The sequence below is a fragment of the Protopterus annectens genome, chromosome 2.part0 (assembly GCF_019279795.1).
Source record: "Protopterus annectens isolate FY-2018-M chromosome 2.part0, PAN1.0, whole genome shotgun sequence".
Classification (NCBI taxonomy): domain Eukaryota; kingdom Metazoa; phylum Chordata; order Ceratodontiformes; family Protopteridae; genus Protopterus; species Protopterus annectens.
Genome location: NC_056728.1, coordinates 731,418,173 through 731,441,831, shown reverse-complemented (window position 1 = coordinate 731,441,831; position 23,659 = coordinate 731,418,173). Strand labels below are relative to the sequence as shown.

Below are 23,659 nucleotides of genomic sequence, written 5' to 3'. Positions count from 1 at the left end.
GGTAACACTGAAGCATAGAGGTGCATGGTGGTCATCCGAGTGGAAATCACCTCTCCCTTTCCCCAGAATGGTTGAGCTGGTGTCAACCACTTGCTGCTATCTTTCTCTGCCAGACTGTTCCATTGCTTGAGCATGGGTCATCTTGGTCATAGTCGGCGCTTTATTCCTCTTCTGTATAAGCTTTGGCCAGCCAAGTTAGTTTTTGATCTTCAAAATGTATCGGTGAATCTAAATTTAATTTTGCATTGTATCACGAGTTGCATTCTAAGATCTGTACCTTATATTTAAAGCACCTGCTATTTTAACCACCAGTAGGTAGCTCAATAGTAAAGTTCAGCTCCATGCATAGTGGTGTGGTTGTAAAGATGGGGATGAAACTCCATATGAGATTATGCTGAGGATGACAACCCCCCCCCAACAAAAAAGAAAAAACTTTGATCATATGTTTTTTCTGAATTTGCAGTTTCCCAGTTGAGTGATGTATTGCTTTGTTACTTTTGCCCCCACACATGTTGAGCATCTGGCCAATCCACGTGCCTCATCAGAGAAAGAGCTTATCACAGCATGGTCATCATGCATTCAAGCATCTGGGCATATTTGTTATGTATCTCTAACGTCCTCCTGCATAGTACATAAGAGCGCATAAGAGGGGTATGTACTTCTGCAAATAGTATAACGCAACAGACAATCCTTTACTCCCCTATTGCACGGATAACTCCTGGCAAGTGTCCACCAAGGATTCTTTAGTGTGAGATGTGTCAGCAACATGGCCTAAAGAAGTCCCCTGGGAAAGCTGAACCTTAGTTCTTTTCCTCACAGGCTAGTTCCTTTAGCACCTTGAATTCTATCTGAAGTCAGGAGGGTTGGGCCATAGTTAGGGCTTCATCACTCTACACCACAGAACTTTCATGTATGGATTTTATGTTTGCATCAGTGCATAGAATGATTTGCATATGTAACACTAATTACTCATCTTTGGTTATGGACCTTATCTGGAAGTATTGTCAACTTAGTAGGGAAGGAGGAGGAGATGGATTCCATGTTAGGAATATCCACTTGGACAGGTGCGGGCTGTGTAACTTCTACTGATGATAGTAGAAGTTACTGCACATTGTCAGTACTGCATGGACGTTTCCTAGAAGAGATGAAATGGCATGTCATCCCTCGAAGGAGGGAGGTAACAACAAAATAGCTGAAAGATAAAAGTGCAACACTCTTATTGCTGCTTCTTTCTCATCAGTCCTTCGTAACAGAGTTCCAACTCCAGTCCTGTAAAAATGGGAATACCTCGGAGATATCATTGCTAAATGATGTTAAGGCCTTATTTCTATAACTGCCGGCAAATCGAGGTTCATAGGTAGATACCGGCAAATCGAGGTTCATAGGTAGATACTAGGCTATCGGCCCAAGGGCCTATGCAAGCCTAGTCAACAAGGTTCCCTGGCTTACGCCACCCAAGAAAGTTATTTTCCTGTGCCACTGACGAGCAGAGATGCAGAAGTGATCCCCGGGGTGTATTTCCCATCCACTCATCAAGATTTTTCTTGAAGAGTGCTAATGAAGAACTTTGCTTGACATAGATGGGTAGCCTGTTCCAGAGTATGGGAAGTCTCTGGGATAGGAATCTATCCCTCCAGCATGTCCTGTTTATTGTGGTGACGAGGTTTAGGTCCCTAGAGCATGTAGTTCGGAGGGATTGGGATTTCTTTAGGTGTAGCATGTCCAACAGCTCTGGGTTTGACATAGCTTTATATGTTAGGCAGAGATCACCTCTGAGTAGGCGATATGCTACGAGTAAAGCTGGAGTTTTTTGAGGCGGTCAGTGTAGGGCATTTGTTTGAGTCCAGTAATCCTCTTTGTGAGGTACTTCTGTGGCCTTTCCAGCTGCAGCAGATGTCTTGTGAGGTACATTCCAAAAGGGGCGTTGTACTCTATAATGGGTCTAATGAGTGATGAATAGAGGGTAACGATGACCTCTTTTTTTCCTGGACGAGAACCCTTTTATGATGAGGTGTGCCACATAGAAGGACTTCCTGACTACTGTGGCGATGTGACTATCGAAGGAGAGACTACTGTCCACCTGGGTCCCAAGGTCTCTTATCATGCATTCGGTGTTAAGTAGATTGCTGCCTATGTGGTAGTTCATAGGTACAGAGTTTTTACCAAAGGGGATGACACTGCACTTTTTGGCATTGAGCTTGAGGCCATGGCTCTGACACCAGGCATCTGTCTCGGAGAGGCCCTTCTGTAGGATGTTCACATCATTTGGGGACTTGACTATGGCTCCTAGTTTGCAGTCATCTGCGAACTTCATTAGCCAGAGGCCTTCTGTGTTAGTCTGTACTTCAGAGAAGTAGATACCAAACAGGAGCGGTCCCAGGACGGAACCCTGTGGTACTCCACTTGTCACTGGTTTGAGGTCAGATTTGGAGTCTGCAATTTTTATAGTGTGGGTTCTGTCAGTGAGCCAGTTGGCAACCCATCTTGTGACGTAGGGATTTATGCCTAGTTTGAGTTTAGCTATAATTCCAGAAAGGGGGATGGTGTTGAAAGCATTGGCGAGGTCAAGATAGGCTGTGTGAACCACTTTACCCTCATCTACGGCTTTGGTGACTGCCTCAAAGAAGTTGATCAGGTTCAGGAGGCAAGATCTGCCTTTCACAAACCCGAACTGGGTGGGATCCAGAGTTTGGAGGTTACCAATGTCTTTGTTTATGAGTTCCATGATGATACATTCCATGGCTTTGCAGACCAGGCTCGTCAGGCTAATAGGTCTATAGTTCCCGGGATCAGTGGTGGCCCCCCTTTGTGGAGTGGGATAACAGTTGCTGTGCGCCATTCAGTGGGCACAAAGCCTGATGCGAGGCTATTATTGAACATGGTGCTTAAGTGGGGAGCCAGTTCATTCTGAAGTTCGTGTAAAACGCAACCTGGGTTGTTGTCCGGTCTCATGAATGCTGTGTTTTCGGCTTTAGAGAGTGCAGCTTCCACCTGCGTAGTTGTGATTACATGGACTCTGCATTCTTTCTCTATAGATATGGGCCCTTTAGGGGGTGGGGGGGTAAAGTTAGCACTGAACCTATCTGCCAGGATGTTGGCAATATCAGTTGGTTTTGTAATTTTCATGCCCTTGTGCTGTAACTCAGAGCAGATCTGAGTGTTGCCATTGAGATTCTTGACATAGCTATAGAATGCTTTATCACTGTCCTTAGAATCAGTGGCGATCTTATTTTCGTAGCTAGCTTTGGAGGATCTTATAAGGGATCTCAGCTTCTTACTGAGGCTGACCAGGGAGCTCCTCCCTCATGGGATTTTACTCTCTTTTGCAACAGTTTCTTCCTTCTGTTGTACAGTTTGTTTATGGCAGGGGACCACCAGATTGGCTTCCTTTTTTTGGAGGATAGCGTCTTGGTTCTGTTTGGGATAGCACGATCCATGCACTCATGTAGGTGTGTATAGAGCGCATTTGTGTAGGATTCAGCAGTTGTAACTGTATTGTCCATCTGCGTGGGTGTCATGAAGTTCACTACTTCTGTCTTAAGAAGCATGAAGTTGGCTTTGGAGAAATTTCTTACTGTGGTTTCCTTAATGGGGGGTGGGGGTGGGATGTGGATATTGAGGGTGATTAGCTTATGGTCGGATCGGACCAACGAGGAGTTGACTTCAGGTGTGGAACACCGGTCACTCATGTTGGTAATGACTAGGTCTAGGATATTGTTGCCCCTGGTGGGGGTGTGGATAAGTTGATCTAGGGCATTGGAGTTTATGAATTCCAGAAAGCGTTGCACTAAGGAGTTAGTACATGAGTCGTTTTCCCAGTTAATGGTGGGGTAGTTGAAGTCGCCCATTATTAGGGTGTTTGGTTGAATCCTAATATTTTCCAGTACATCAAGAAAAGAGGAGTGGGAATCCTGGGGCATGGTGGGGGATCTGTAGCAAGCTACAGTTTGGATTGCAGTTTTGCCAAGAGTTAGTTGCACTTGGATAACCTCGGATGCATTATGCTGAGCAACTAGCCTGGAGGTGTGGATATCCTTAATGAATATGGACACACACCCACCTTTGGTGTTTCGGCCCAGGTTAGATAGCCGCAAAGTGTGGTATGAGTTATAGCCTGGTAGTGCAGGGGTGCTCTCTGGAGCCTTGAACCAGGTCTCAGTCACTGCACAGATATCGATGTTCTCCATTTTAAGGAGCGCCTCGAGTGAGTGCATTTTGAAATTTAGACTTCGAGCATTGAGTAGCATTACCCTCAGTTTTTGCTTACCTGTTCCTCTTATGGTGGTGAATTTGTTACTTGAACCCTGCCTAAAAAGGCACTATAGGGGCAGCAAGAGCCTTAGCCAGTATCTGGAATCCTAGGGGCGACAGGTGCAGGCCATCTGTGGCAAAGCATCGTGGTCTGTCGGCCATGTCATCCCAAGCAGACAGATACTGGATCCCCTTTGAATGACACCAGAAGCTTAGCCAATTGTTGAAATCAATCGTTTTGTCCTTGTACTGAGGTATCATTCTGGGCGATGGCAGAATGCTACTCAGGGCTAGAGTCATACCTGCCTGGGCTTACAAGATCGTTATTATTCTTGTTATTCTTGTTTGTTGTCATTTAACTTTTGACTGCTGAGGGGCATGGAGGCATACCGTCTAAGGTAGACACACCGTGATTTAGATCTGGATGCTGCATTGAGCACTACCAGGGGTTCTGCGTGACAAGAGGAATTAAAAAAAAAAAACCACACGCTGTCAGTCCAGGTATTCATCACAGAGATATAGAAAAGTTAGTCTTGTCAGATTACTTGGAAGGCTGCATAGACTAATATTGTTTATTGCCAGTGTCTCAACAGTCGTGAGGCTGGTGGACCTAGCCTGTGTTCTTTTTCCTGTTTTTTTTTTTCTTTCTTTTTTTTTTTTTTAATGATTTCCTGTTCTGACTTGATTTGCAGCCAATAAATATTTTGCAACTGCTGGTTAGGTGAGGGACAAGTCCTTCTTGAAGGGACGCTGTGCTTGGCTGTTTCTTTGAGGCAGTAGTGCACAAGGAAATGAGAATAGCTTTCAGGCCAGAGTAATCCTTCATTGTTAAGGGCAGTGTTAGTGAGCCACAATCATGGTGCACTGCATATGAGCACAGCCTTTGCTTTTCAATATTTGGCACAGGCATCAAAACAACTGTTAATAAAATAGAGGAAATTTCATACAAGGTAATAACCTAGTTTGTCCTTAGCAAATAAAGCTGTATGAATAGTTGGGTTAGTGGGAGCCCTGTGAAGAAAACATTATTTCCCTAAACCTAAAGTAAAAAAAAAAAAAAAAAAATCGTCACTAACCAAAGTGAAGTCTTTGTCCTCTGAAATGAAATATGTATGTTGCTTATATGGCAATACGTGTCAACTGTCTAGATTTTTGCTGCTCATAAAATTTGTTGTATTCTGGCAAATCATTAATGATTGCAGGTACTAAGTGATTGTAGATGGTTTGAGTTTCACTCTTTTTATCCTTTGGAAAATGTGTGTTAATGCAAAGCCTAATATTTGGTCAAATTTCTGTGTTTATGAAAGCAATATTTAAAAGATGTCTGTGATTTTGGACCATTGTCTGCCATCCCCACCGCATTATTTTTTACTTTTTCCAGAATTCTTGCTGTAAGAGGTTGAGAGGTATTTCCTGAAGTATAAATAGAAGCCAATTGCATTGGCAGGCCTATGCTAACTGTTCAAACTAAGCTCTGCAGTAGTGAAGTGAAATCCAGCCTCTTCCTCACATTTTTTGGCATGTGAAAGAACTATTTTATGCAGTGTTTGTAAAACAAGAATGTATCTAAAATGCTCTGCTGTCGTTTTACAGACAGAAATTGATGCCACATTTCTTGAACGGCAGAAAGTACTCATTCAGTCTCTGCACCTTTGTACCTTCTCTACCAAGTTGTTCATGTTGTCCTTTAGCAACATTTGAGTAGAACTGCTGGTCTGATGTATTTTTATCAAGACTGTATGAGTTATTTCAGATATTCAGGCTGCCTTTGCCCATTTTGGTTGCATTTGCATGGCAGGTATGTTTGCTTTATTTTACCTTTATTTTCACATGGGTTCATAGGAAGTTACTAGGCCAACAGCTGTAGAGTCCTTCCATGCCTAGGCATATTTATCCTGAGTTTCCCAAGTTGTCATTGGTTAGGTGAGGGAAATTCACAGAGATATAAGGGTCTATGTTGGTTAATACTGACTTCCTTTGTTAAGTAGGCACATGGGCACCACCCCTGCTGTGAATTTGCAGTCACCCATCCATTGATCTACATTGTGTTTGAAGAGGGTCAGAGATGGACTTGTTTCACATGAACTGCAATCTTGTTCCAAAGAAGTGGCAATCTCTGGGAGATGCATCTATCTCTCCAGCATGACCTGTTCATGCCAGAGACTAGGATAAGATCCCTGGAGCAAGTGACCCTCCTGCAGTTGATTTATGAATGTGTAGCATTTCCATCGTGGCTGGTGTCGCATTTCCATCATGGCTGGTGTCACTCGTCTTGTCTGGATAAAACAGATGAACATTCGTGGGTTCTGTTCATGCAGCTTTATTACACATAAACACATCAGAAATGAGGCTTTGTAACTTAAACTTGTAAACTGACTACTGCACTCATACATGTTGATACTCTGGCTGTTCTCTCAATATGGCACTGCTGCCTGCACATGCTCAGTATTTATATTCATGTGCTACATCTAGAAATGCATCTTAAAGGTACATACACATGCTGTGATCTATTGCTGGGTCAGAGACTGCCCTGTAAGCCAGGCACAGGGCACACCTCAGCAACCCGTTTGTGTCTTTGTGTATGTAATTATATTGCTGTTTTTTGCTGTGACAGTGGCTGCAGTGGGTCCTTTTAAGTTATTTCTCCTGGTTAACAAACATTAAATAAAAATCCCTTTTTATAGTTCATTGGTGTTACAATAGTGTGCGAGTTTCATTTTGTAGAATGAAATGATGTGCTAAGTAAATGTGATACTTTTCTATATTAAAAAAAATAATAATTTGAATTATGAGTATTCAGGACATCCTGGGAGGGAGGGGGTGGCCAATGTGCTGTCCAGTGACCCATTTGGAAGGAGGATAGACAGTGCTGTAACACACAGTCCTGGGAACTGATGTTCAGCCAGTACTTTGGCAATAGCTCATTATGGGTGCATCCCACTGGGAAGACACTGTGGTCCCATAGTTATGCGAGTTATCTATCAATGGGAGGAGTTGCATCTCATTAATAAACCCCTCAATATCAGTATACTAGCAACAGCCCAGGCTGCTGCACAGTCTGTCTGTGTGATGAGCTCCCCTTGTCATCTGTTACCTTCACTGGGGAATACCCAAGTTGAGGGAAGGAAGGGACATGACTGATAGGGAGTGGAGTGGTGGTCAGCAGATACAGCAAGAAGAAAATAGTTAGTCTACCAGCCTGTGTGAAGAAGTTGTCTTTGTGATTGAAAAGTGTGCATATGGACTGCTTGATGGATGTCATGGGATCAAATAACGGTGTCCAGGGTATGTTAGAGTATGGCAGTATGAAACAGAGGCTTTGAAGCACATGCTTATCCCATTATGTACTTATGCCACACTTATCACACATTGCGCTACAGTTAGTAGCTATAAGCTGACAGATCTTAATATGATGGTACTGTGTCTGTTCCATCTGGTAGGGTGTCCTGTCCACTTGCAAATAGATGCATTATAAACTGGTAGGTTTCTAATGGAGATGTGGGACCTAGTAAAAAGTTTTAACAGGAATCTTGCTAGAATAATTCTCTATGGATAAAGTACTGCAGTTTTGGGGGGGCATTTTGTGGTGGAGTGAGTTTTTCAAGAGATCAGCAAAATAAGTATACTGATATTTAAAATGAAGGGGCTTTTACTGACTTTGTTGATCTTAACAGGGCCACACATAAACAGTGTTATGATTCCATTTATTTTTCCAAGGTTCACTTTTTCAGATGATCTTGATGAGAGACCTTCAAATATTTAAAGCCATTCCCATATTCAGCTAATGGTTTTAAGCTGCTACAAAAATTCCCCTTTACTTTAATTGTTAGACAAAATGCTTTCTGAGACTATTAGCAGACTTTAAATAAAAGCTGTTAGTAACATAGACATTTACATCAGATTTAATTACAAACTGGTGTGTATTGTGGATCATATAGTTAATTTGCATGTCCCTAACTTTATTGCATTTCTACCATCTTTTTTTTCTGCTTTGTATTACACCTTTATGGTAAAAGAAAAGTCTATCATCTCCAACTGTTTAGCTCAACCCTTAGATTTTTTTCTTTCTACAGTATAATTCTGTTATTGCTTAGTTACGTAAACCTGCCTATACTTTATAAAACTTTAAATGTGAGAGTGTTCGATCTCGCCATTTGTTCTTACACATGGGTTCGGAGCCGATCCTCGGCTCCGTGTCGGCCGCTTGCAAGCTGTGCATCGAGAAGAAGCTCGAGACAACCTAATACCCACAATCCCCCTCTGCCTTTACCTCAGATCTAGTTTGCCGCTGCAGCGTTCGCATCACTGGGTCGAGCTCGAGCACCTAAGATAAGATTAAGAATTTTATTCTTGTATTTTTCTTAGTAATTCATTATAAAAAGTTTGTTAGTGACATAGTGTGTGTGTGTGGTAAGGTTGAGGGATTCTCGGTTCCGTTAAGTTTATTTTAAACTTATTAGAGTTCTCAAAAAACCAAACACGCTTTATTTAAAACCAAGACGTTTTCGCCACGGCAATCCGTGGCTTCTTCAAAGGTAAAAATACATTTGAACCTCACACTCCATTAATAAAAACTCAAAAGAGGAAGTGACATCATCTAATTTCCTCGGAGCAGCAAACATTTTTTTAAAAAGGAAACACATAATCACGTACAGTCCAAAACTGTAATTCTCCATATTGGTTAAAATAATAGTTAATATATAACCTTGAATAAACATGTGTAAAATAAACCTTAGAAAATGCTAATAATCAAAGGTTTACATAAAGGGTATATATATAGTTAACCACAGCATTTTATTAACAGGACCAGCTATACTACCAGGAACGTATGCAATATATATGAGTGAATATAAATGAAAATACCTTTGCAAAAAGGTTTAGTTACTATTAATTACACCATGATAGTAGCAACAAGAGAAAAAGGGGGACTATGTTGAACGTCCTTTTAACAGGTCACTTCTGAAAAAAGTATAAAGTAAAAACTTTGTTACTATAACCTGTTAACTCTAATGTTAAATATTTAACTTCTGATAATTCAGTGTGCTTCTGTGCGTTACCTAAAAAATTTATTTGGGGGGTCTCCTCTATTTTTAACCCTGTTTTACACAGGACATTAGAGACAGGAAAAAAAAATAATTAAAAATATAAAATTACCTAAAGTAACTTTTTAACTTTAAAACAGGGCTATATTACAGTTGCTATTCAAGCCTGGATCCCTAAATCGTCAAGGCGTAACTGCCATTCTAGCTCCCTGTTTTCTAAAATCAGTGAAAAGGGCCTCCCTAGCCCTTAATGAGTGGTCAATGGCCATGAATTGGAAACTGTGACCTGGATTTAAACCTATATGTTTTGCCAGTGCGTCGCTCTTGTTGTTCTTAATGGCGTACAGATGTTCATACATACGGTCCCTTATACGATGGTCCGTTTTACCAATGTAAAACGCCTGGCAACAATTACACATGGCAATGTAAATAATAGATTTACTCTCACAGTTTAAAGTGAAACGTATGTGGTACTTTTTGTCCCTAATCATAAATGTCTCACCCACTCTAACCTTATTACAGTATTTACAAAAACCACATTTAAACATACCTTTTTTCTTGTAAAATGCACTTGAGGGTACCTCCCTTTGTAGGAGTTCTTTAAGATTATTTGATCTCTTAAATATAAATCTTGGTTTTCTACCCAATTTTTCAGCCAAACCAGAGTTTGAAGAAATGAGGTGCCAGTTTTTACGTATAATTGATAATAATAATTGATAATTGATAATTGATAGAACTCCTACAAAGGGAGGTACCCTCAAGTGCATTTTACAAGAAAAAAGGTATGTTTAAATGTGGTTTTTGTAAATACTGTAATGAGGTTAGAGTGGGTGAGACATTTATGATTAGGGACAAAAAGTACCACATACGTTTCACTTTAAACTGTGAGAGCAAATCTATTATTTACATTGCCATGTGTAATTGTTGCCAGGCGTTTTACATTGGTAAAACGGACCGTCGTATAAGGGACCGTATGTATGAACATCTGTACGCCATTAAGAACAACAAGAGCGACAACGCACTGGCAAAACATATAGGTTTAAATCCAGGTCACAGTTTCCAATTCATGGCCATTGACCACGTACCATTAAGGGCTAGGGGAGGCCCTTTTTCACTGATTTTAGAAAACAGGGAGCTAGAATGGCAGTTACGCCTTGACGCATTTAGGGATCCAGGCTTGAATAGCAACTGTAATATAGCCCCTGTTTTAAAGTTAAAAAGTTACTTTAGGTAATTTTATATTTTTAATTAATTTTTTTTCCTGTCTCTAATGTCCTGTGTAAAACAGGGTTAAAAATAGAGGAGACCCCCCAAATAAATTTTTTAGGTAACGCACAGAAGCACACTGAATTATCAGAAGTTAAATATTTAACATTAGAGTTAACAGGTTATAGTAACAAAGTTTTTACTTTATACTTTTTTCAGAAGTGACCTGTTAAAAGGACGTTCAACATAGTCCCCCTTTTTCTCTTGTTGCTACTATCATGGTGTAATTAATAGTAACTAAACCTTTTTGCAAAGGTATTTTCATTTATATTCACTCATATATATTGCATACGTTCCTGGTAGTATAGCTGGTCCTGTTAATAAAATGCTGTGGTTAACTATATATATACCCTTTATGTAAACCTTTGATTATTAGCATTTTCTAAGGTTTATTTTACACATGTTTATTCAAGGTTATATATTAACTATTATTTTAACCAATATGGAGAATTACAGTTTTGGACTGTACGTGATTATGTGTTTCCTTTTTAAAAAATGTTTGCTGCTCCGAGGAAATTAGATGATGTCACTTCCTCTTTTGAGTTTTTATTAATGGAGTGTGAGGTTCAAATGTATTTTTACCTTTGAAGAAGCCACGGATTGCCGTGGCGAAAACGTCTTGGTTTTAAATAAAGCGCGTTTGGTTTTTTAACTGGTGTTTGGTTTTGCCTGCTGACAAGGAACTCGCTTTATGGACTTATTGGTTTTTTTGTTTCTTTTGTGGTTTTTATTAGAGTTCTCCTCGGGGCCTACCACCCCGTACTTGGATTTGACTACTGGATTGACTTCCTTACTGGATTCGACAATTTCACCGGACTTGACTTCTTTACTGGACTTGACCTTTCAGTTATTTAGAGTGAGATGTCTGAAAAGGCTAAATCAGGTTTTAAGCGTTGCCAATGTGGGCAAAAGATGTCAGTTACTGACGATCATAGTTCCTGCGTCTACTGTCTTGGCCCTCTCCATCTGCAAGAAGACTGCTCTATTTGTCATTCTTTCAGTGGGAGGGTCATGACAGATAGACGCAGGAAACTCATGAATAGGGGTTTGTTAAAACCTACCTTTCAAGAGGCTCTGGATGCTTCAGACCAGGCATCCAAATCCTCGAAGGAATCGAAGACGTCGGAGCCCAAGTCATCGGCTCCGAGCTCTTCAGCTAAAGTTGGATCACCGGTTCCACAGACTTCGGGGCCGACTGTTCAACTGTTGTCAGTTTCCGAGCCTCGAGTCTTGGAACCGGTGATGGAGCTCCCTCCCCCGACACTGTTGAGGTCGGCTCCATCTTCGATTCCTTCGACACGTTCTTCCAGGCCTCTCTCTGACACCGATGTTGACCGCGTGGTGCAGAAATTACTGGAGAATTCGGCCTTATCCAAACTTATCTCGGTTTCCACCCAATTGGTGTCGAAACTTGAAGGCCTTCCATTATCTCCATCTGTTCCTCCTCCGAGACCTGTCCAGTCTTTGGAGCCAGAAGAGGCTGATCTACTGATTGTGGAGCCCTCGGTGCCAGAACCGTCCTTTTCTCGGTCTGCTCCGTTCACCTCGACTCCGTCGGATCCGGTACCGGAGTCTCGGAGCCGAAGATCCATCCTTGGTTCAGGGACCGAGAGTCGAACCGATGTTTCGGTTCCGACTCTCCCTCTCGGGGCCTCGGCTCGGATCGACTCGGCTCCGTCCTCGGGGTCGATGCCTTCGGTGCCTGTTTCGGGGATTCTTCCCATTTCTTCGGAACCGGGAGATACCTCGACTCGGGACCCGGGGGCCTTCGATCTCATGAGGAAGGTGTTGTCTACCCAGACAACCACATCAGTAGAAGCAGCCTCTCCTCCCCATAAAGGACCGTTATCCTCCTCTGCACCAACAGTCACATCCAAGCGTCGAGCACCGGTGTCTCAGCCACCCCTGGAGGGTGCCCCCTCTTCCTCGGAGGCTTCTTCGGATGCTCTCCCCGAAGAAGTCCCTAGGAAAAGATTGTGTAAGAGGAGACACTTAGATTCTCCACAAGAATCTTTGACATCCGATACTGACTTGGATGAGTCAGAAGGGTCCCCAAAGTCACCTTCAGAAGATGTCTCCTTCTCTGACATCTTGGAGATCCTAAAGCAGAGAGGTGACTGGCAGTCCCTCCCCCCTTCTGAGGATGAGTCAGTCTTGCTGAAGGCATTTGGTGCTCGCCCTTCCTCCTCCTGGGTCACTCCGCCCTTCAATGAATTAATGGAGCTGATTGCTCGAAGGGCGTGGGAGGCTCCTGACACGGTGGAGCCAGTCCCTAGGAAGCCTAATAAATACATTACTGCACCCCAAGACAAGGCTTATTTGACAAAAGGAGTTCCAGTGGACGCTATGGTGGTGGCAGCGGCCACGAAAAAGGAGATGTCGGAATCTTCCTCATCTGTCCATCCGCCTAACAAAGATTCTAGGACTATGGACAGGTACGGGAAGCGCATTTTTAGTTCAGCGGCTTTTTCTATGCGATCCCTGAACTATTTGACCCACTTTACACGTCTACAGAGGGATCTAATCAAAGAGTTGGGAGATACCCTCCAGGGTACTACAGATGCTGCTGTTTCAGAGAAAGTTACAACACATCTCAATACCCTTACATCCATTGTTAACTCATCCATGAGGCTGATCTCATACGCAGCCGAAGGATTAAGTAGGGCAGCAGCTTCAGCGATTGCTCTTCGAAGACAATCCTGGATGGGCTTAAGTTCATTTGCGGAAGCCTTCAAGTCTTCCTTTACTAACGCCCCATTTGATGGTGCCACTCTCTTTGGCCCAAAAGTAAAGGAGACCCTTACCCGGTGTGAACAGGAGGGAAAGACTCTGTCTGCTGTCGGAGTCCGTTTTTCCACCCCATCCAGACCGTACCCCAAAGGGCAACACGGTGGGAAAATGTGGTTTCGAAAACCCCAAGGGTCTTTCCCAGGCACGCAGGGTGATGCCCCCTCTAGAGGCAGAGGAGGGGGCAGAGGTGGAAGACGCCGCCCTGGCGGCAGAGGGGGTCCGCAAAACCAAGGTGACAGGGATACACCCCCTGGAAAACCTTTCCAGCACTCCTGAGAGGAAGCCCGACTGTCCTGCTCTGGAGGCAGTCGGGGGTCGCTTAGCTTTATACCCTCAGGCCTGGCAAAACATTACTACAGACAACTGGGTAAAAAGCGTTGTTACCAGAGGTTACAGAATACCATTCCTATCCACCCCCATTCCAAAGACAAGACTCCCAGATGTGCCGCTCCATCTGCGAGATCCGCCAGCTATAGAAATTTCACAGCTGCTAGAAAAAAAGAGTCATCCAACCCGTCCCAGCGGACCAAATAGGATTCGGAACTTACTCAAGGTTCTTTTTAGTTCCAAAGAAGACAGGGGACTGGAGGCCGATTTCTGGACCTAAGCAACCTCAACACCTTCGTCAAGAAAGAAAAGTTCCGAATGGTCACGCTTCAATCGAGCCTTCCATTCTTACAGAAGGACGACTGGATGTGCTCAATAGATCTGAAGGACGCATACTACCACATCAAAATGGCCAGGGCGTCCAGAGATCATTTGCGCTTCCGGCTGGGGGCCAGTCACTATCAGTTTCGAGCCCTGCCCTTTGGTCTGACCTCAGCCCCCAGGGTTTTCACCAAATGCATGGCAGTGGTAGCGTCTTCATCTGAGACGCCTAGGATTCCAGGTGTTTCCGTATCTGGACGACTGGCTCCTTTCTGCCACCACCCGGCGTCAACTGATACAGGCCAGAGATTACACCCTACAACTTTGTGTTCACCTCGGAATTTCCGTAAATTTCGAAAAATCCTTACTACAGCCATCACAGCGTATCTTATTCATAGGAGCGGAATTAGATACGCATCAGTTAATTCTAAGGCTTCCTCCAGAAAGGATAGCTTCACTTCAAAAACACATATCTCTTCTTCTGTCATTCAGAAAATCCCCAGCAAAACTGGTACTAAAGGTTTTGGGTCTCATGGCAGCTTCTCTCATTGCGATACCATTGGGAAGACTGCACATGAGAGTTCTACAATGGCTACTGTTTGCACAATGGTCATTCCAACATCTACCTCTGACACACAAAATCCTGATCACAAACACATGCAAGTCGCACCTAATCTGGTGGCTTCAGACTTGCAACCTTTCCAGAGGAAGACCATTTGTGCTACCCACGCCGACAGCTACGGTGACCACGGACGCTTCCCTGATAGGGTGGGGGGGCATCTTTCAGGGACAGACAGTCCAAGGTGAATGGACCAATTTAGAGTACAATCTGCACATCAATGTTCTGGAGTTGAGGGCAGTGTTTCTAGCGTTGCAGCACTTTGCTCCCCTCCTTCCTCTAGGGACTATTGCAGTTCAGACGGACAACATGTCTGTAGTCTGGTACATAAACAAGCAGGGGGGAACCAAGTCCTATCAGCTATGCAGAGAGGCCATGAGAATTTGGCAATGGGCGGAGTCCACGAGTCGCTTTCTGATAGCAACGCACATCCCGGGGTCATCCAACGTCATAGCCGACAGGCTGAGCAGAGCAATTCTGTTGCCGCACGAGTGGTCCCTAAAACAGTCAGTTGCGAAGAAGATCTTTCGCAAGTGGGGCCAGCCTTCCTGCGATCTGTTTGCGTCTCCAATGAACGCCAAATGCAGGAGCTATTTTGCTCTATTACCCCCTCCAGGGGAAGTCCCCAGGGACGCACTAGTTCACGATTGGCCCCCGGGCCTCCTGTATGCTTTTCCTCCTTTTCCCCTGATTGCCAAGTTTCTGCAGAAAGCCAACAACCTGCAAAGGACGATCATCCTCATTGCCCCATTCTGGCCTCGTCAAATTTGGTTCCCCTTTCTTCTGACACACCGCATTCGGGGACCCTGGATCCTGGACCCAGAGCCAGATCTACTGACTCACTCGTCAGGGGCTCCCCACCCTCGCTCTTGTCCCTCCATCTAGCAGCTTGGCTGCTCCGATTCCCTACTTAGCCAGGTCTGATCTTCTTTCACCTGCAGTTCAGAATATACTAGTGGCTTCTCATAAAGCTTCCACTACTAAGACCTACACTAGTAAATGGAAGCGCTTTGTGTTCTGGGCAAATACACAGCAATTGGACCCTGTCATAGCTCCTTTAAACAAAATCTTGGAATTTTTAACAGAATTGTTCCACCAAGGTGCTTCTCCTGCCACTTTAAGAGTACAATTGGCTGCCATCTCCAACTTTCATGTGGAAGAATGTGGGGCTCCTGTTATGGCCCACAGGCTTTGTAAGGCCTTTTTAAAAGGGTCTTTTCATATTAGACCACCAGTTAGATCTCCTACATCCCCTTGGAGTCTAAACCTCTTATTATCTAAATTGATGTTACCCCCATTTGAACCAGCCTCCTCTTGTCCATTGAAGTATTTGTCGTGGAAGACCCTCTTCTTGGTAGCCATTACATCCGCTAGGCGAGTATCTGAGCTTCAGGCTCTCTCCGTTAAACACCCTTATTTAATCTTTCACTCTGGCAGAGTATCTCTTCGCACTAATTCGTCCTTTCTCCCCAAAGTTTGCTCTATTAATAATATTAATCAGTCCATTGAATTACCCACCTTTTTCAAGAATCACTCCAATAAAATGGAGTATATGTTACATAAGTTGGATGTCCACAGACAACTTAGATTTTACTTGGATAGAACAAAAGATCACATAAAATCTGATCAACTTTTTGTAGCCTTTGCTGATAGCAGGAAAGGTGTAGCGGTTACTAAAAGAACTCTTTCTAAATGGTTAACTGATTGTATTATCTATGTTTATGATACTTCAAATCAAGCTTTGTCTGTCAAACCCAAAGGACATTCTACAAGATCAGTGTCTACATCCCTGGCTCATGCAGCTCGCCTACCATTAGACGCTATTTGTGCGGCTGCTACTTGGTCTAAACCACATACATTTATTTCTCATTACAAGGTAGACAAGGTTTCTAGGGACAGGGCAACCTTTGGTTCGACTGTGCTCAAGAACGTCCTCCCGTGAGTTCCTCAGGAACATGGAGCTAGGGACGCTACCCATGTGTAAGAACAAACGGCGAGATCGAACACTCTCACATATAGAAGTTATGTCCTTACCATAACGTTCCATGTGGAGTGTTCATCTCGCCTTTGTTCTTACATTCCCACCCTCCCACCCTCAGGAAGAACGTTCTTTTTGGTGCCTGGTCTGGGTTATTCTGCTTCTTTGTTGTATATATGACATACATATGTATATATATATATATATATATATATATATATATATATATATATATATATAGATAGATAGAAGTATTTTTGTGTCTATGTGAGTTTTGGCATGAATGTGTTCTCTCTCTGACTGCTGGTTTGCTTGCAAACTAGATCTGAGGTAAAGGCAGAGGGGGATTGTGGGTATTAGGTTGTCTCGAGCTTCTTCTCGATGCAGAGCTTGCAAGCGGCCGACACGGAGCCGAGGATCGGCTCCGAACCCATGTGTAAGAACAAAGGCGAGATGAATGGAACGTTATGGTAAGGACATAACTTCTATTTTCCTTGCCTTGGAATCAAAGATAGAAAGTCCACCCACTTTTTTGAGCTTCACATATGCTTTGGCTGTGGAATTTGTCTCTGCTTGCATGACCTACCACAAATAAAGGGAAATCTGTCATCAGCTGCTGTTAAAAATATATATGTAGGTATTTGTGTGTATGTATGTATACATGTGTGTGTGTGTGTGTGTGTGTGTGTGTATGTGTGTGTGTATCTCTCTCTCTCTCTCTATCTATATATATATATATATATATATATATATATATATATATATTTACACACACACACACACACACACACACACACACACACATACATTGATAGATATCACTTCCTTATATCTAGCGTGACTTATGTAAAGTGGACGTTAAATGTATTTTAGGAAGAAGACGTAAAAGGAGTAAAATCATTTTAATATGGCAGGTCCTGTAATGGCTATTTTGTGAAAAAACATTAAAATTTTTATGAGAAGCACTTAAAAAGATTTTGATGAATTAAAATAGCTCAGAAATTAAAGGTACAATGAAAATAATGAGCTTCAATGTGGAGATTTCTCTTTAACTGGTTAAATTGCGCACATTTTGCCACTTTTTTGCAATGTGTTTTTTTTTTGTTTATTTCAGTAGTTCAGGTGTTTGTGTACTTAAGTGTGTACTTTTTCACTGTGTTTGCCGTATTTTTTATTAATTTCTAGTACTGATTCATTTATAATGTTAGAGTTATTTTTTTATATATTTATTTTTGATTATCTGTTCATGCTGTGTGTTTGTTTTTATTTATTTGCAGCAAATTGTGATTAAGTGTGCTGTCTTCAGGACTGCTTCTCATGTGCTTTATTTTGTTGTGTGTTATTACAGGAGCGATAGAGATTTCAAGGCGCAGTCCAATTGCATGCTGGTTTAGTGCTATGATTTATTGTTTTGGTGGAGCAATTGTGTCTTCTGTCCTGCTTGGAGAGCCTCCAGTAGAGGTCTTCTCAAACAACATAAACATACTGATGGCTTCTGCAGCCTGGTAAGTTTTCCTACTTGTATACAGCAAAGCTATGTGTTATGTGATTAAGTGTTTGTAATTTTGTATTACTTTCCAAATATCATACTTTGCCCTGCAGGCTTTAATCATCTTGTAGCTAATGTAATCTTTCTGGACTTCACTCTTCATTTTCCACTTGAGTCCCTGAGAAACTCATGAGCATGCATTAGGTATCAGCATGCATTAGGTATGCATAGATAAAAGAAACTGGATCCAATATATGGTTTGGCAGTAGCACTAAAGGGAGTATGTGCATATTTTGGTATATTTGTGTTCTGTTGTCAGACAAATTCTGGAAGTAATGTGGACTTCAGTCCCTTCACTATTAGTCTGAACATTGTTTAATTTCAGGTGGGTATGCGTGAGGAAGGTCATTATGCTGTACCAACTTTGTGATTCCCTAACACCCCAACAGGTTCCAGCAAATGCCTTCTAGTTGCTTGTAAACATATATATATATATATATATATATATATATATATATATATATATATGTAGAGAACATAAAGAAGGCTTATAGTTAAACAGTATAGTTGTGTAAAATATTACCATAACGGTGGATGTCCTTGCCTTCACCACTGCAATATTCCTTACTAATGGGATTCCCTGCCATGAAGCCCTCCATCCGTCAAGTTTACAAAAGTTTACCTTTGCTTTAAGATAAGCTGAACGTCACCTGCGCACTGCTTGCATAAGGTAGGGCATAAAGGTGACGTTCAGGTGTACCATCCTCTGAACAGATTGCCCCAGTAGGAACAGCAGCCCAAGGAAAACCAAGGAGAAACTGCTCAGCCATGAAGGGAAATAGACCAAGGGGGATGGAGGGAGTGAGTGAATAAGTGAGTGAATACTGCAGCGGTGAAGGTAAGGACATCTAATGTTATGGTAAGATTTTGCACAACTGTACTGTGTCCTTATATTCACTGCTGCAGTATTCCTTACTAATGGGAGAGTGCAAAAGCTCAAGAAGAAACCTGGGCGGCGGAAGCGGGAGAGCCTCCAAGAAGCCATGAAGAATGGCAGCAGCAAAGCCAACTCTAGCTCTGGAGATACCATCCAACTGGTAATGTTTGGTAAAGGTATGCACAGACGTCCAGGTAGCAGCTTCAAGAACCAACTCTAGCTCTGGAGGCACCATCCAACTGGTAATGTTTGGTAAAGGTATGCACAGAAGGCCAGGTAGCAGCTTCAAGAATAGAATTAGCGTCTAAGCCTTTATAGAAAAAGGAAGGCTCTCACCATGAAAAGTGTAACAAAAGGAAATAGCCTTGGAAATACAAGTAGAAATAGTTTGCTTGGAAACAGCCAAACCTAAATTCCTAGGATGAAAGGAAACAAATAACTGATCAGACTTCCTGATAGCTTTAGTTTTATCCAAATAAAATCTGAGCTGTGCACATCTAAGGTATGCAGCACCCTCTCACTGTCAGATTGTGGAGAGGGAAAAAAAGTAGGCAAATTAATAGACTGATTAAGTGAAAACTCATTAACCCTCTTGAGCATAAAAGAAGGTTTAGTTTTATCCAAATAAAATCTGAGCTGTGCACATCTAAGGTATGCAGCACCCTCTCACTGTCAGATTGTGGAGAGGGAAAAAAAGTAGGCAAATTAATAGACTGATTAAGTGAAAACTCATTAACCCTCTTGAGCATAAAAGAAGGATTAGTACGCAGGGACACTCTGTCCTCATGAAATATCAAAAAAGGTGGACAAGCCATAAGGGCTTACAACTCAGACACCTGTCTGGCAGATGTAAGAGCTAAAAACAGAACTGTCTTCCAAGAACAATGTTGCAAGGAAACTGAAACAGCAGGCTCAAAAGGAGCCTGAGTCAATTTTTCCAGAACAAAATTAAGATCCCAGGGAGAAGGAACAGGCTTCCTGGGAGGTCTAATATTGAAGACACATTTAAGAAATTGCTTGGCCTCAAATCTAGAAGCTAACAGGGGAGTTAAAGGCAGACAAGCAGAAAGAGCTGATAAGTGGGCCTTAATAGAAGAATAGACCAAACCAGCATCGAGCAACTCACACAAATAAGAAAGAACCAAAGGAACATCCACAGAAAGTGGGTCCAGGTCACGAGAAAGACACCAAATAGAAAACTTCTTCCATTTAGATAAGTAGGATTTCCTAGTAGTAGGTTTCCTGACCTCCTGCAGGACCTGCAACACATCCTCAGAGAAAAGGTGTCTATGAGGAATCAAAACCCCATCACCCTATCACTCCGTGTCAGTTGAAGCGTGGGCAGGTATGGATGGATGAGAGACCCCTTGTCTTGTGTGGGGAGATGGGTAACTTGTGATGATTGCCCCTGGCGAGATGCAGAAGTAGAGGGAACCAGTGCTGTTGCAGCCAAAAAGGAGTCACCAACAAGATTTTCAGAGCATCCTGTTGAATCTTGAATAGGGCTCTCAGAATGAGAAGAAGCGGAGGGAATGCATAAAGAAACATCCCCTTCCAAGAAAATAAGAGAGCATCCACCTTCCATACCAGAGGACTTGGGACTGTGGCACAAAACAGAGGAAGTTGTCTGTTCAGAGGGGAGGTAAAGAGATCTACTTGAGGAGTACACTGCTGGTGAACAATGTCCAGAAACACATCCCTGTGAAGAATCCATTCGTGGGATTGAGTGAGGGACCTGCTCAGATTGTCTGCCACAACATTCCGATTTGAAGGAATAAAAACTGCCTGAAGGATAGCCAGATCCCATACCAGAAGTGCCAGCTGGCAAAGATGGTAGGATGTCATACTCACCCCCGTTTGTTGACATACCACATGGCAGTGGTATTGTCTGCGAGTACCTTGAGAGACCCTGCAGAGAAGAGACTATGAAAGGCCTGAAGAGCCAGCATAACAGCCCTCATCTCTTTGATGTTGATGTGTTCCTTCCGCTGATGAGGCGACCACACTCCCTGAACCCTCAGGGAGCCAAACATTACTCCGCATCCCACATCTGAAGCGTCTGTGAACAGATCCTGAGAGGGAAGCGGAGGCTGAAACGGGAGCCTTGGATTAAGAGACAATTGCTGAATCCACCAAAGAAGTTCTTCCTTGAGACACTGGAGAAGAGGAACAGGAAAGTCTAGAGGATGCATATGCTGAAGCCACACCGACTTCAGAAACCACTGCAACTGCCTCATGTGGAGCCTGGCCAGAGGAAGCATCGGAATGGTGGAAGTGATGAACCCCAGAGCTCACAGAAACCCCCTGGCTGAAATGGAGGCCAGGGGAAGAAGAGTTTGAAAGAAATGAGAGTTAATGCCTTTGGAGGAGGCAGGGTTGCCAGCATTGGCACCGTTTGAAACCTGCAACTCAGAAAGACATGATCCTGAGAATTAGTCAGGGAAGACTTGTTGAAGTTTGTTGTGAGCCCCAGGCTCTGAAGAAGAGAAAGGGTAAAATGAAGAATGTTCTTCGTGTTTCACTGTTGCAGTCATTACATTTGGGTAATCCTGCTGGCCGGTTGCCCTCAGCCGGCCTGAATTCCAAACTCTTGGGTCCTGCGTCGGCTGCTGTCTCCCCTTCCCTGACGTCAGGTCGTCAGGGGTATAAAAGAAGCAGCTGATGCTATTTTCTTCAGTCTTTCTTGCCGCGCGGTGCCCGAAGCAGAAGCAGTTCACAAGTGCCGGTCAGCCGACTTCTGAGATTTTCGTATTTGAGTTTCAGATCCGAAGTCTTCAATAAAGCTAAGTACCCCGTTGGGGAAACTTTTTTCTTGCTCCAGACCGATGTCAGAAAAAGTTAATAACTGTATTTCTTGTGGGAAGCAAATACCTCATAAGGATTTTCATTCTTACTGTATTCCTTGCCTAGGCCCTGATCACACCATTTCTGGTTGTCGGTTTTGTGTTAGATTTAACCAACGCACTATTAAGCGTCGGTATGATTTTGCTTTAAACTTTTTTGGACGCCGATTTAATTACCCTGAAATGTCGTCTGATAGCCAGCCGACTATCTGAGTTTACAAAAAACGCAAAGAAAAGGACAGAGATAAACAACCGAGGCCCACAACCGGCGACGAAGCTTCTCCTAAGCCAGTCGCCGGTTCTCCAGTGAGGCCCTTTCGCAGCCCCTGACGCCCACTACTTTAGAGTCACAGGCCGCTACCGACTCCCACGTGGAGTCTGCCATGCCGCTGGATACTCAAGGTATTGGAGCCTCGGACGCTAATCCCTCAGATGGGTCCACAGCCGCTGAGCAGGTACCGGCTTCTGAGGGTGTATTCAGATCTAAACATCTTTACATTAAAACAACTTCATCTTCAAAGGCAAAGACTAAAGCACCTTCTAAAGCAAGGAAACAATCTCAAGAGCCACATGGACAGTCCTCCTATGCCCAAAAAACAGATGTTCGAAATGGCCGAAGACTTGATTACCTTGATCAGGGGTTCCCATCCCCCTCCTGATAAGAGGCCTAGGCAAGACACTGACTATAAATCTTCAGATCAGGTTTCTATTTCTTCTGATTCCTCTTCTGAACACAAATATTCTTTTCTCCCCTATGAGGATTCTGATGCTGAAGTATCTATACCTTCAGCATCTCCTCTGAGGACTATTCCTTTGGGGAAACCTTGCACACCATGAGGGAGCATTTCCACTGGGAGAGCCAAGATTTTTCAGAATCTAAAAAGAGGCTCAGGGACTTTCTATTACTATCAGCACAGGCCTCTAGCCATTCCACCTGTGTTAGATATTGTAGATGATGTGTTTTTGGAGTCTAGTCTGACCCCTGACTCCTTACGCCCAGCTCCTGTTAAGCCTGACTGATATTACAGGGTTCCTGATTCACACAACTTTCTTTTTAAAAACCCTGCTGCTGACCCAGAAACTATATCACAGGGTCCAAAGGGGGTTAAGGCTTCCACTGCAAAAAAAAAACTACTCCCTCTAACAGAGATTCAAGGGCACTGAATAGATGGGGAAAAAAGGTTTACACCTCTGCAACTTTGGCAATAAGGGCCTTAAACTGTCAATTTGATATGCTTAAGTATCAGCAACATGTCATGGGATTGCTTAAACAGAAAATGTTGTTAAATTCTCAATGTGCAGAAAACAAGGAAATACAATATTTATTGTATGCAGCAGAACAAGTTGGAAAACTTACTTTGCAATGTGGTTTAGATTCTTTGGAGGCCTCCTGCAGGGCCGCAGTTGCGGGTTCTGTAATTAGGAGGCATGCTTGGTTAAAGGAACAAAATCTGCCTGATCATGTTAAAGTTAAATTACGAGATGCACCTTTACAGCATGATACTTTGTTTGGTGTTAAGGCAGAAGGTGTGTTAAAGAAAATGGAGGACAAAGCTACATCTATGCAAGCTGTCAAAGATTTTTTGCAGGTACAGCCACCCAGGTTTAGTAGACACTGGCCTACAAAAAATTGGTCCTTTCCTGTGTCAGACAGACCTCAAAGGGGCAGACTCAGACGCCCTAGGGGCAGATCCCAGGCGCAAGGTCCTTATAGGTCCAAGCAATGGGGTGCTTCTACTTCCAAAGCTGAAGATGATAGATCACAAACATACAGAAAACAATCCCAATGACTTCCC

The 23,659-nt window shown here is 43.1% G+C and overlaps 1 protein-coding gene across 1 annotated transcript in view; it reads left to right on the top strand.

The window, feature by feature from the left end:
• Nucleotides 1–23,659, top strand: part of TMEM38B (transmembrane protein 38B) — a 453,229-nt gene that overhangs the window by 151,754 nt on the left and 277,816 nt on the right. The window contains exon 2 of the mRNA XM_044061049.1: nt 17,943–18,099. Within this exon, the coding sequence (XP_043916984.1) occupies nt 17,943–18,099 (157 nt within the window). The remainder of the gene's footprint in view (nt 1–17,942; nt 18,100–23,659) is intronic.